Consider the following 15,002-nt stretch of genomic DNA (forward strand, 5'->3'; position numbering starts at 1 on the left):
TTCCGGCTCCCTGTTATTTTGTCTCGAAGGCTTATGTATTTGTAAACAGTTTTCTGGATTCAGCCACGCCCCCCCCCCCCCTCTCCCCCCCCCCCCCCCCCCCCCCCCCCCAGCACCCCATTTTAATTCATGAGCCAGGAGACTTCTGCCATTGGGGTTGACCCACATTTTAGACTTGTGTTTTAATCTTCAGTGCTGGCACAGGGCTTAAATAAATTTACAACTCTGCTATCAGTGACTGAGACTGGGAACTACCTGCAGAGCTGTGATTGGAGGAGCAGCCAATGCAGAAGGGAAGGAATTGCTCCTCCAGTCATAAATCGTGTCTCCCACGTGAGCTGTTTTCTCGCACCTTTATTTATTCATGCGTGGGACATGATGTCACTGGCTGGCCAGCATTTATTGTCCATCCCTAGTTGCCCTTGAGAAGGTGGTGGTAAGCTCCCTTCTTGAATCGCTGCAGTCCATGTGCTGTGAGTTGACCCACAATGCCGTTAGAGAGGGAATGCCAGGATTTTAACCCAGCGACTGCGAAGGAACGGCAATATATTTCCAAGTCAGGATGGTGAGTGGTTTGGAGGGGAACTTGTGGTGGTCTTCCCAAGTATCTACTGCCCTTGTCCTTCTAGATGGAAGTGGCCGTGAGTTTGGAAGGTGCTGTCTAAGGGTCTTTGGTGAATTGCTGCAGTGCATCTTGTAGATAGTACACACTGCTACTAGTGAGCGTTGGTGGTGGAGGGATTGAATGTTTGTAAATGTGGTGCCAATCAAGTGGGCTGCTTTGTCCTGGATGGTGTCAAGCTTCTTGAGTGCTCTTGTTGCGCAAGGTTTTTTTCTTTGACCCAATCACATCCTTGCAGGTGATTACTTGTGTCATTTCATTTTAATTTATGAAGAGTTTGGAGTACAGCTAGTTCTCAATTAACAACATTTCCCTGTTCATAACATGCAAAACTTCTATCCTTCTCTTGTAGCCAACGATACTGTATCTGCAACTCTGGGGTTGTGCGGCAGTTCCGAAATCCTGATACGATCTTCATCCTAGCCTTTGCAATTATTTTGTTGAACACCGACATGTACAGCCCCAATGTGAAACCGGAACGCAAAATGAAACTGGAGGATTTTGTCAAGAACTTGCGAGGTTAGTGGCACCGCAGAACTTGCTTTGAAGTGTCACTTTCTTTAATAGGCCACAGTGATTATTTCATAAACTGCTCCCATCCATTACCATGAAAAATCATATATTGAAACGGATAACTGTCGTTTGGCACAGAAATTTGTTTATTTCAAACCTGTGTAAATAATATGCAAGTCTGAGAACAAGTTTTTCAAATAATGAAGGGAATCGATAGGATAGGTGTTAAATTTTCGTATGCAGTATTAACAGACATAATTGTAGATAAACCAATAAGTAGCTTTTTTTTGTTCATTTATGGGATGTGAGCATTGCTGGATAGGCCAGTATTTATTGTCCATCCCTAATTGCCCTTGAAAAAGTGGTGGTGAGCTTCCTTCTTGAACTGCTGCAGTCCCTGTGGTGTAGGTACGCCCAGAGTACTGTTAGTTAGGAAGCTTCAGGATTTAGACCCTGTAACAGTGATGAAACAGGAATATATTTCCAAGTCAGGATGGTGCGTGAATTGCAGGGGAAATTCAAGCAGTTAGCAGTCGTGAGATTGGAAGGTGCTGCCTAAGGACCCTTGCTGAGTTCCTGTAGTGCATCTTGTAGATGGCGCACACTGCTGCTACTGTTTGTCAGTGGTGGAGGGAGTGATTGTTTATCAATCAGGAGGGTATTTTATACATTTGTGGGACATGGGTGTCACTGGTGGGCCAGCATTTATTGCCCATCCCTAGTTGCCCTTGAGAAGGTGGTGGTGAGCTGCCGCCTTGCAACGCTGTAGTCCATGGGCTGTGGGTTGACCCAATGCTGTTAGGGAGGGAATTCCACGATTTTGACCCAGCGACTGCAAAGGAACGGCAATATATTTCCAAGTCAGGATGGTGAGTGGCTTGGAGGGGAACTTGCAGGTGGTGGCGTTCCCCGTTTCTGGTGCCCCCCTTGTCCTTCTAGATGGAAGTGGTCGTGAGTTTGGAAGGTGCTGTCTCAGGATCTTTGCTGAATTGCTGCAGTGCATCTTGTAGATAGCGCACACGCTGCTACTGAATGTCAGTGGAGGAGGGAATCGATGTGGTGCCAATCAAGCGGGCTGTTTCGTCCTGGATGGTGTCAAGCTTCTTGAGTAGTGTTGGAGCTGCACTCATCCAGGCAATGGGAGAGTATTACATCACACTCCTGAATTGTGCCTTGTAAGATGATGGATAGGCTTTGGGAGTCGGGAAGTGGGTTACTTGTCATTGGATTCCTAGCCTCTGATCTGCTCTTGAAGCAACCTTTAAACCATTGTTTGAATTCAGATTCTGGAAGTCTATAAAATGGCCGCTGACATTTATGTTGCTGACACATGCACTGCCAAATCTATTGATTGTATGCCAGTCGCAGACTTGCAAATGCATTATTACCATGGTTTATAATCCTGCTACAGGAAATTGATTTAGCAGTATAAATGCAGACTGTGATCTGTTGGAATCCAAATTAAAAGAACAATATAAAAGCAGATTAAATAGTGTATAACTTCCAGCACAGTGGATAAAGACTGAGTCAAGACATTGAAAGTGTTGAAAAAACCACTTGCCAGATTAAAATGGCATTGTGTTCACCTTCTGTACCACGTGGCCCCCTAATTGTTCCACTTAAAAATAATTAGTTTATCTTTTTTAATTGTGATGTTATTTGTTAAGCGTTAAACCATTATTATATACAAACTGCTTCCACAAACCATTGTGCTGCAGTTGAGTTTGTGTATGTGTATTAAGTAAAAAATAAATTGAGAGCCCTACAATTCAAACACTCGAGGGAAAGGATATATGTTTAGCTCCGCTAAGGTGTAAGTAGTAAGAAGGATTGCGGAAATATTGACATAATTGAGATGAGCTGCAGAATTCTACAAATAATTGAAAAACATGCAGACAAACTGGGGGTGAAGAAGTTAGCACTAGCTCCTTCAGCCATGGGTTAGTCAAATTTGTTCAGGTAAATGGAGAAAGACAATTCACACCTCTTTCTAACCTGTACTTAACCCTCTCTCCACTCGCATTGTCTGCACCTGTAAAGACTTGATTACCTGTTAAGACTCGCATTCCAACCATTATCTTGTAAATTGAGTCTGCGTCGATACATGCCCTGTTTGTGAACCCAATCCTACATGATGAAGGGGCAGTGCTCCGAAAGCTCGTGCTACCAAATAAACCTGTTGGACTTTAACCTGGTGTTGCGAGACGTCTTACTGGAGAAAGATGATGGAACGACTGGTAGCAGCGATGGGAAGTAAGCCTGGACTGGTGATCAGCTGTTAGAGACAGAGCAAATGATAGCAGGTAGGAAATGCAGGCAGCAGCAAATAGAAAAGTTAGCTCAAATAGGTATTTGATTTGATTAATTATTGTCACATGTATTTGTCTACAGTGAACAGTATTGTTTCTTGCGTGTTGGACAGAGAAAGCATACTGTTCATGGAGAAGGAAGGGAGAGGGTGCAGCATGTAGTGTTACAGTCATAGCTAGGGTGCAGTGAAAGATTAGCTTAATATGAGGCAGGTCCATAGAGTTTATAAGAGTTAGAGCAGAGTTTTAAAAGCATAGAACAAGAATAAAATAATTAGATGGTATGCTGGGCACAGCTCGCAAGAATTCACCAAGTTCCGGCATCATCTTGGAAAGATTACCTGTATAGTTTAATCTCCTGAATATATTAAACCTGGAAATTGCCTGAAATGAGAATAAAAAGCATCAAATTGAAAGTGTTTATTGAGGCTGTGTTGTCAGATGCAGATAGCAGTAACTTGTCGCAGATGAAGAACCCAAATCACTCTGACAGCATAGGCAGCTGCAAGCCCAAACATTTATCTCTGCGTTATGAAATTCAGGAGGGAAAAGTATATAAGATTTCTAAGTAGCTGCATTTTAAAATGGTTTCTTTTTGATGGAACTCCGATATATGAAACAATGACATTTTGAAATAATAGTGATTTTTCAAACATGCTATCATGAGGCAGAAAGGAGCAAAAGAATTTTGCATAAATCACCATTAATCTTCATCCTACTAGCTTGTGTTAGCTGTGGAACTCGTAACACTGAATTTTAGTAAGTCCTCAATAACTTGGCTGTCTTAATGTATGTCTGTAACTAATGGGTTTGTTTGCAAATGCACACTAAAAGATTGATTTCCAATTAAGTAGATAAATTGGATATGCGAGAAGCAGCACCAGACCTACCTAAAATAGAGGTGCCTACAACATAGAATCCCTGCAGTGCAGAAGGAGGCCATTCAGCCCATCGAGTCTGCACTGACCACAATCCCACGCAGGTCCTATTTCTGTAACCCGGATAATCCCCTGACACTAAGGGTCAATTTAGCATCGCTAATCAACCTAACCCACACATTTTGGACTGGGGAAGGAAATCCGAGCACCCGGAGGAAACCCATGCAGACACAGGGAGAATGTGCAAATTCCATATGGACAGTGACCTAAGGCCGTAATTGAACCAGGGTCTCTGGCGTTGTAAAGGATCAGTGCTAACCACTGTGCCACCATGCCGCCAACATGCATGCTACACAGTGAAGGAGCATTATTATGATCAGGTGAGAAGGGGTGAACTGGGTCCCCTCCATTCAACCTCCTCAGTTGGTCACAAAGTTTTAAGTTTCCTTTTTTACACGGGGTATGCCTTTTCCAAATCAGAATGTATTTAACTATTTGAGCGATGAACAATAAGGAGACAGTCAAACAAGGTTTCCTGAACCGAAAAAAAAAGAGGTCATTTATGAGCGAGAAAAATAATCAAAATGCAATGTCAAGCATTTGGCCCTCATACAATCAGATGGGCACATGCATAAGTGTCAGAAATAAGGGACATTCGGGTCCAATCAAAAAAAGGTAGAAGAATATTCGGTTAAGTGTGCTTTGATTGTTCTTGAGACGTAGATTTTAAACGTTGCAGTTGATTTAGGTTAGCCGGTTTCTTGGATGCAGTCAAATGTAGAAGATGTGGCAATTATTACACAATCTGTTTTCTGGTGGGTTTCTGGTAGAGCTGGCTTCTTGAATCCGGGTTTCTCTCTCTATTCCGAGTGAGAGAAAGAGAGAGAGCACACAACTTGTTTACTCTGCTGAAGAATTTCTTGATGCACCTGTGTCAGTTGCAATCTCTCTCTAGTAGCTGGCAGTCTTGCCTTGAAATATTGCACCCATTGAGTATTTCCAAGAGATTTTGGGTGTGCCTGTCAGTGGCAATCATTGTTTCAACAACCAGTTCTTAGACGATTACGAGTTTTGATGGGTGTCTGGATTACAGGAAATGTCTCTTCACACTCTGGTTGCATTTTATCTGCAAAAATAAAATCCAGTCGCAGGCACGATGTAACCATTTTCTTTAACTTTAGGTCTGATTAAATAGAGACATTTACAAGCAATTTTGCAACTCTAAGATACACAAAATTGCCGCAGCAAAATTTGATCTGGACCTTCTATTATTTTGAAGCAAGGATTGTGGTAGGGTGTTGGATATCATTTGGCATAATGAAGTCTTCGTGGTCTTAAATTGGTTCACTGTATGTATTTGTTAACTACAAGAACTGTGTACAGAGTAAAGAGTTCAAGCTAGGAGCTGTATATGTGCTTATTTGTACACTCAGCTTTGTCCAACACTAGACTGGCTCCTAGATGCAGGTCGTGTTCTCTTACATTATTGCGCGGGTAGTACTGTACTCATGTTAACCCTCTTAATGCCAGACTCTTGTACTACAAGGACCACTCACTAGCTATAAGAATAAAAAAGGAGAATAGATAAATAGGGGACTAACCAGGATTGTTGTGTCCTGCAGGGGTGGATGATGGAGAAGATATCCCTCGAGAAATGCTTACAGGAATTTATGAACGAATCCGCAAAAGGGAACTTAAGACCAACGAGGACCATGTCTCCCAGGTTCAGAAGGTTGAGAAATTGATTGTGGGAAAGAAACCAGTAAGTTCATATACATTCAATCAATGGCAGAGTATGATGCTACTTGAGTAATGGTGAATTTAGCGCGTGGGGCAAGAATTTAGATAAAACTATTCAAAAGAAGAGGTAGCACGAATGGAAAATGTTCTCATTGCAGGGCTGAATCATGATAGTTCTTTTCACCCAAAAATATTCCATTGTATCAGCACATTGTTCTGCGAATGGTCTGTCTTTGGACATAAAGTTATTTTCCACGAAAACCAATTCCCTTCTGGATTAATGGTGATTACATCTGCACTTAGACAGCTGTCATCAGTTAAATATGAATATGGTTTGCTCATAAGAGTGTGTGGTTTCAAAATTATGTTGCACGAAGCATGCATGAAATATTTAAAATGTTAATTCACTGACCCCGAAATTACTCAGTCAGCAGAAAAGAGCTTAATCATGGACATGCATAAAAACGACTTTAAAGTGCAAGAAATGGTCAGATATTATCCAGATGAAAATGCAAACAGATTCTTGGAACCAAGATCTGAGAATCTTCCTAGCAACCTACTGAAATGTCAAGTTGGAAAATTCTCCAAGGGAGCTGGGCTGTACAAATGACACGTCATTCAGACCTGGCATCATTTACATTTTACACAGTATTCTGCTTGTTAACACCTTTAAAAGAATGACTCTCTCATTAAATTTATAATGGCACATAAATTAAGGGAATTAAACCGGAGAAAAAACATGCTGCTAAAGTGCAGGATTCTACACAGCTGATTTCCCAGTTACCATGGCTGGTGGCACTGCAGTGGAACGTTTAATTAGGGCTGGGAAATTGAATGGAAATTGCTCCGTGTACCCATTGTGCGTTTTACATTACTTTTCAGATGGCCTGGAGTGTTCTTGACAAAAATGGACATGAGCCTCACTTTGATATAAAATCAGTCAAAATTATATGCAAATTATGAACAATATAATTATGTGTAGAAAATCTCTGCCGCAGTGTTGATCGACCAAGTGATCTGTTTGTACGGTAATTATCTGATTCCAAGAACAGGGAAGATTGCAACAGTGGCGCATTTCAGCAGCAAGCCCTAGCAATTATAGGGATCAGCATTCAACATGTTATCAACATCCCGAAGCGGATTTGAGCTGCTTTATAACAGTCCCACCAAGAACGTCAAGATTACTGCAGCCTGCTGCATGGTGCATTATGTTGCCATTCGGAGCATTTAACATTGGAGTTGCATAGGATGAGATGATGACCCTCCTCCTGCAGTTCAGGGAAAAGTAGGACTCTGATCATCTGGAAAATGTTTCTGCTGTGTTATTATTCTAACCAATATCGCTGGCTGTCATTAAAGTCACCTTAAGTAAATTGTCACATTTGCTCAGTGGTCATCAAGGGCATGGCTGCCAAAGTGAACTTGCCTACTTGATCTCATCACTAATTGACATGTTGGAGATGCATCTGTCCATGATACCATTGGTAGAAATGGCCTCCTTGTGGAGACCAAGTCCTGTCTTTGTGCTAAGGACAACTTCCATTCCCACTGTGTTAAATGAGATTAAGAATAAATCGAGATTAAGAATGAATCGAGTTGTTCAAACCTGGGCATGCGTGAGTTGCTGTGGGCAACTTGAGAAGTTGATTAATTGGTGTTTTAAATCAGCCATAATCTCCATCACTCACAATGACATCTCTGTGAAGGGGTACAACTGTGCATGTGTCTTGGTGGTAGCAAAGACCACGTACATGATGCAGAGAAGGCATTGAGTTCCTTAAATATCACAATAAAATGAATGATTAATGGAGGGGGCTGAGATTGCTGGCATCTTTAACATTACTGGGATCTAGTTGCCTCTTGAGCTCATTGAAAGTTATAGAAAAGGAATGTGTGTTGGAATGCTGGTTGTAAGCCGCTCCTTCAGACAGAGATTATATTGCTGATGAGGTAAATCATGGTGATGTCCTTGTGTCTATAAGGGAATAAATAAGGAGAGGAAGAATGATGAGGAAAGGGGTGAAATTTTAATCCCTGAACTTCAGAGACTTCTCCTGATTCCACTCTGCTATATACTCGAGACCTGGGTGTTGAACATGATCTGTTCACCTTGACTCGACTGGGTTTCTTTCGTTTGTTGTGCATCACCTTGTTGAGTTCCTGGAAGGCTGAGGAGCATATAAAAGAAAGAGACATGTTAACTGGCATTCCAACTGTGCAAAGCTTAGAGGCATTTACTGTGATCTTAGAAATCAGCTGCAAACATGGCAAAATCGGGTGAGTTGAAACCCTTTTGGATGTGCCCAGTTTTCCCATCTACTTAGCATCGTAAAATACCAGTTAAGCTTCCTTAGCAATTACTAACCTTTCTTCTCCATTTTGTCCTTTGGCTGTTTGCCATACCTGCTCCAGAACACAAGTTATATTCTTCTGTTCCACGTGTACCAGGATCCCAAGAAGGAAATCCTCCTTTGCTGCACATTTATTAGAAGCACCTTTGAAACAGTATCTGAAAATAAAAAGGTTCCATGTTGTTCATCAGCCAATTCCAGTTTTCAGTCCAGCAGAATGCAATTTGTCCTTTCAATAGTGGCTGCATTCTTGGAGAGATTCAGCTGCAAGCTGTTCCTGCCCTCCCCTGCATCATCTATCCAATCTTGGAAAATCCCATGCCTGATAAAATGTTCTAATCCTGCCATTTTAACTGCTGGAAGGGGAAAAACTGGCCCTTAATGATGAATTTGTAATGCTGCTTTGCTGAAATCAAGGGAGCTGGATACATTGAAGAAACACTCAACACTGCAGATTAAATGTTAACTGAATAGGACTTTTCTGTAATTTAAATAAACCTATGTCATTTTAGTCCCCTCTTTCTGTTGCATTTCCTACTTTTGAATATGGTTATTTGGTTCACAGGGGCAAACGGTAACATTATAGACCAGATCTCCAGGTAATATCCTAAAAATCCTCCCGAGAAACAAGTGTAAAAAAACACTTATTATAAGGAATCAATTAACCTTTCTCCAAACCCTGAGGTGGTTCAAAATGATACTTCTTTGTAACAGTGGTTTTATTTTATTCAGTGTAGGTAAAACCTTGATACATGCTAATGTCTGAGACAGGAATATCAAAGAACAACGGTATTATTATTACACTTTAGGTAGAGGCACAATGTCTATGTAAAAGCTCCCAGACACCATGGCATTAGTCAATGCCATATGTAAAAACCTCTACACACCATTGTGTTCAAGGAATACCTTCTTATGCTTTCTTTACACAGCAAAGCTTATGGAGAATGACTTAACCAAATCGTTGCCCAGCTGTCATTTGAATAGACCAGTTACAAAGGCTGTCATTGAACTATCTGTGCCCACCCAGGTCACATCAAACTTCAAGATCTGGCTTCCAATGCCAAACAGTGAGAACATGGTGACCTTGACACCCAGATGTCTTGTCTAGGATTCAAGGCACTATTTTTTTTTGTCTTTGTCCTTTTGGGGGCTGTTTACTTCCCTGTTCCCACACAGCAAATTGTCGTGTTCTCACTCTTTACCAGACTACTGATAATGTTTGGGGGGTTTTCTGTTAATCAGTTGACCTTTTCTACAACTTTCAAATCAAAAAAAATTTGGTCAATGAAGGCCCAAACCACAATTCCCTACTAAGTCACCTCCCAACTGCCCTTATCCAGGGTACATTAAATAAAAACATTAGAAGTCTAGTTCGGTATAATAATGAAATTAAAGAAGTGTACAGTCAGCAATAGTAGTTGTTAGTTGCCATTAATTAGCAGGCAAACTGGATGCAGAGATTTTTCCAGGATTCTTACACAATGAACGAAAGTTGTGGGGAAAACAACACTTTTCTAAACCTCTTCAGGAGGGAAGATTGGAAATTGGACAAAACACTAAGAAGTAGCTCTGGGAAGCTTGGAACAACTTTTAATTGCCTTAAATGTTCAGTGTAGTTGGACTAACTTGCAACCAGTGCACAAATCTATAAAATGGCATGTTTTGATATTTTTGTTTAGTCCAAATTAGTTTTAAAGCACAATATACTGACTGTGTTGTGATTTGAAATCCTGTTTCCCTTTTGAAGTTTAATTTATTGTATATGTGCTTCCCCTACAGATTGGATCTCTACATCATGGACTTGGTTGTGTAGGTATTTCTTTTCGTTTTGACTGTTAATAATTTTCATTGAATTTTATCTACAGCACGGAAAATTTACATTTAAAATAATGTAACATATCATTGTAGGAACAATAGACAATAGAGTTAGGTCTTGCATTGCTGACAATGCAATGACCACAATGTTGATTTTTAGGAATGTTACATGTTTGCAGTTGGCAACCGATCATGTTTTCTAATTTGTTCATGGGCTGTGAGTAATAGCGGCATGGCTATATTTAGCACTCATCCCTGGGTTTCACTGAATAGGTGATATTAGTCTGCCCGCTTGAATTACTGCAATAGTGTCTTAAAGAAAGCCTTGCATTTTTTATAGCATTTTCATCACCACATCCTAAAGCATTTAAAGTTTAATGTTTCAAAGTTTATTTATTAGTGTCACAAGTAGGCTTACATTTACATCGCAATGAGGTTACGTGAAAATCCCCTAGTCACCACACTCCGGCACCTGTTCGAGTACACTGGGGGAACATTTAGCATAGCCAATGCAACCAACTAGTATGCGCTTTTGGACTCTGGGAGGAAACTTGAGCACCCGGAGGAAACCTATGCAAACACGGGGAGAACGTGCAGACTCTGCACAGACAGTGACCCAAGCTGGGAATCGAACCTGGGTCCCTGGCACTATGAGGTAGCACTGTTAACCACTGTGCCACCTTGTCCCCCTTGTGCCACCATGCTGCCCTTAGAGCTAATGAAGTACTTCTGAATGTAGTCAGACTTGTGATGTAAGAAATGCAGAAAATGCTAAAATGTCCCACAGAGCGATGTAACAATGCCCAATTATCGATTATTGTGATATTGATTAAGGGATGAATTTTGTCCAGAACATCGGGGATAACTGGTCAAAGGTAGGGTCCTGAAGACTGTGGAGGATCAGAGATATCTTGGGGTCCATATCCACAGATCTCTAAAGGTTGCCACTCAAGTGGATAGATCTGTGAAGAAGGTGTTAACAGGGGGTTGGAGTTTAAGAGCCGTGGGGTTATGCTGCAACTGTACAGGACCTTGGTGAGACCACATTTGGAATATTGTGTGCAGTTCTGGTCACCTCACTATAAGAAGGATGTGGAAGCGCTGGAAAGAGTGCAGAGGAGATTTACCAGGATGCTGCCTGGTTTGGAGGGTAGGTCTTTTGAGGAAAGGTTGAGGGAGCTAGGGCTGTTCTCTCTGGAGCGGAGGAGGCTGAGGGGAGACTTAATAGAGGTTTATAAAATGATGAAGGGGATAGATAGAGTGAACGTTCAAAGACTATTTCCTCGGGTGGATGGAGCTATTACAAGGGGGCATAACTATAGGGTTTGTGGTGGGAGATACAGGAAGGATATCAGAGGTAGGTTCTTTACGCAGAGAGTGGTTGGGGTGTGGAATGGGCTGCCTGCAGTGATAGTGGAGTCAGACACTTTAGGAACATTTAAGCGGTTATTGGTTAGGCACATGGAGCACACCAGGATGATAGGGAGTGGGATAGCTTGATCTTGGTTTCAGATAAAGCTCGGCACAACATCGTGGGCCGAAGGGCCTGTTCTGTGCTGTACTGTTCTATGTTCTATAACTCCTGCTCTTCTGAAAATAGTGCCACTATTATAGTTCTTATACATCCATCTGAGCAAGCAGTTGGGGCCTCATCTTATCCAAAAGATGGCACTTCCAGCAGTGCAGTACTTCCTCAGTATGACACTACAGTGTCAGCCTTGCTAAAAATACATTAGTCCAGTTTTTGTGGTTAGTGGTCATCAAACAGCACGAGCCATTTATTACACTTGCACTTGCCCATGGCCTTCTGGATGTTTACTCTGCAATTGGATGTGACAAGAAAGCCAGTTTAGTTCAACACCATATACAGAGGATCTAGGACATGTGAACAGAGTAAGCGGCTGTGTACAAAAACAAAATACCGCGGACGCTGGAAATCTGAAATAGAAAATGCTGGGAATAATCAGCAGGTTAGGTTGCACCTATGGAGAGAAAAACACAGTTAAAATTTCAGATCAATGACTTTTCATCAGATCTGAAATGTTAACTCTCTCCAGAGATGCTGCCTCTGCTGCTGTTTCCAGTATTTACTGTTGCAACCAGCTGTATATCTCCTTCCCCAATCAAATTGTTGGGCTTAACAGATCTAGATAAGAGACAGGAAAAGGGTTTTTTTTAATTGTTGCATCACCAGCTTTTTCTGGTTGAGCACTTTTATTGATTTTAAGAAAGTTTTTCTTTACTGAGCGGCACGGTGGCACAGTGGTTAGCACTGTTACCTCACAGCTCCAAGGACAGGTGTTCAATTCCGGCCTCAGCTGAGTGGAGTCTTTGTGGAGTTTGCATGTTCTCCCCCTGTCTGCGCGTGGGTTTCCTCTGGCACTCTGGTTTCTTCCCACAGTCTGAAGATGTGCAGGTTAAGTTGAATGGCCATGCTAAGTTGCCCCTTAGTGTCTCAAGATATATAGCTTAGCGGGGTAACTACGTGGGGTTGCGGGTTAAACCTGGGTGAGAGTCAGTGCAGACTCGATGGGCCGAATTGCCTCCTGCACTGTAGGAATTATTTGATTCTATGATATTCATAGCAACTCAATAAGTTTCTCAACATAAACCTCAAGTTCATCTGCATGACATCTGTTCTGACAGTATGGTGTTGAAATTTTCTTTTGATCTTTGCCATTTCAGGTACTTTCTCTACCCCATCGAAGATTAGTCTGTTACTGCCGATTATTTGAGGTCCCAGATCCCAACAAGCCACAGAAACTTGGCTTACATCAGCGAGAAATCTTCTTATTTAATGACCTCCTTGTGGTATGTACTTTTTTAACTCAAAGCTTCAATTGGATGCTAAAGCTGTTGTAACACTGTGTCACTCCTATTAATGGTAAAACTGTTCCTTAGTGCAGTCCTTTATAATGTCGTTTTCCCCTTCAGATAATTCTGAGACCTCATTCTGACAAATTTGAACTGATTCACTTGATTCCTCTGATGAGGGCATTCCTTTGATTGGTATTGGAATAAATCAACACTCAAATGTTAGGATAAAATTAAATTCCATCTTGAGTGGCAATTGAGTTAAATTTTCTGTGTTGAAAGCCTATTGATCCACCATTGAAGGTTGTCAGATAGTTTTGCAAATTGACTGTCTACATATAGCGGAGCATTTTTATACATTTTAAGACTTGCGATATATAATTGAAAAATAAAGTAAATTTGTCAGCAATGGCCCATCCTTCATTTTTGACCCTTTGCAATAAAGGCTAATGCATCATTTGTCTTCCTAATGGCTGCTGTGCCAGCATGTTAACATGTAATAGTTTTAGTACAAAGGTACTCGAATCTCTCTGAATCTCAACATACAGTGGTTAGCACTGCTGCCTCACAATTCCAGTGACCTGGAATTCAATTCTCGGCTTGGGTCACAGTCTGTGTGGAGTTTGCACATTCTCCTCGTGCCTGCGTGGGTTTCCTCCAGGTGCTCCGTTTTCCTCCCACACTCCGAAGATGTGCGGGTTAAGTACATTGGCCATGCTAAATTGCCCCTTAGTCTCCTGGGATGCATAAATTACAGAGATTGGCGGGGTTATGGGAATAAGGCCTGGGTGGGATTGTTGTCGGTGCAGACTTGATAGGCGGAACAGCCTCCTTCTGCAATGTAGGGTTTCTATGATGATTTACCAGTCCCTCATCTTTTAAAAAAATATATTTTCCTTTCCTAGTACCAAACTGGACAGTTTCACAGTTCCTCACATTATGCTACCATGTTCTTGCCCACATGCTTAAGCTGCTTGTATTCATCTGCAGAATCTTCGTCATCCTCACTGCTTACTTTCTCACCTAGCTTTGTATCTTCAGCAAACGTGGATATACTACTTGTGGTTCCCCCTGCTAATTCATCGGCAGAGATCATAAATAGCTGAGGCCCATGTTTAGATCCGTACATTGCTCCTTAGTTACAATCTACCAACTCAAAAATTATTTGTTTATTCCTACTCTCTGTTCACTGTCCATTAACTAATCCACAATTCATGCTTAAACGTCACCTCGAATCCCATGGGTTCTAACCTTGTGCAGCAGTCTCTTGTGCAGCACCTTATCTAATGCCTTCTGAAAATCCACATTTACTACCTCCACTGCCACCACCACAACTCCCCTAGCCCCCACTTATTTACCCTGCTAGTTACACCCGCAAAAAACTAATAGATCTGTCAAATGCAATTTTCCTCTCCAAAAAATGTGTTGATTCTGCCTGATCATTTTCTGATTTTCTAAGTGCCCTGTTACCATACCACAATAGAATCTAGCATTTTCTTTACAACTGATGCCTGGCTAACTGACCTACAGTTCTCTCTTTTCTCTCTCCTGCCTTTCTTGAACAATGAGGTTACATTTTCTCCTTTCCAGTGCATGGAGGCTGTTATGAAATCCAGAATATTCTGGCAGATCAAAACCAACTATCTCTGCAGCCAAATCTATTAAAACCCTATATTGTAGGATGCTAAGTTAAGGGACTTAGTAGCCATTTAATCCCATTTACTATATCTAGTTCTTTAATATTAATTGCTTTAATTTGCTCACTTTCATTAGACATTGGTTCCCCACAATTCCACAACTTAATGTATGTTCCACGTATCCAATTCATCACTCATACTTACATAGTTGGCTTTCTTTAATTTTAAATTCTAGTTGTAGATTTAATGACTTCACACACAAACTTGATACGAAATTCAACATATTATGATCACGCTTCCTCAAAGGATCCTTGCACTATGAA

General features: G+C 41.4%; 1 protein-coding gene across 7 annotated transcripts in view; it reads left to right on the top strand.

Annotated features, from left to right (window-relative positions):
* The window catches only part of iqsec1a (IQ motif and Sec7 domain ArfGEF 1a), a 468,491-nt gene that overhangs the window by 439,955 nt on the left and 13,534 nt on the right, over positions 1 to 15,002 (top strand). For all 7 annotated transcript variants that reach the window (XM_078209674.1, XM_078209681.1, XM_078209677.1 and 4 more), the window contains 4 exons: positions 975 to 1,141; positions 5,945 to 6,084; positions 10,193 to 10,222; positions 12,914 to 13,039. In XM_078209674.1, coding sequence (XP_078065800.1) covers positions 975 to 1,141; positions 5,945 to 6,084; positions 10,193 to 10,222; positions 12,914 to 13,039 — 463 coding nt within the window. The remainder of the gene's footprint in view (positions 1 to 974; positions 1,142 to 5,944; positions 6,085 to 10,192; positions 10,223 to 12,913; positions 13,040 to 15,002) is intronic.

The sequence above is a fragment of the Mustelus asterias genome, chromosome 3 (genome assembly GCF_964213995.1).
Source record: "Mustelus asterias chromosome 3, sMusAst1.hap1.1, whole genome shotgun sequence".
NCBI classification, from domain to species: domain Eukaryota; kingdom Metazoa; phylum Chordata; class Chondrichthyes; order Carcharhiniformes; family Triakidae; genus Mustelus; species Mustelus asterias.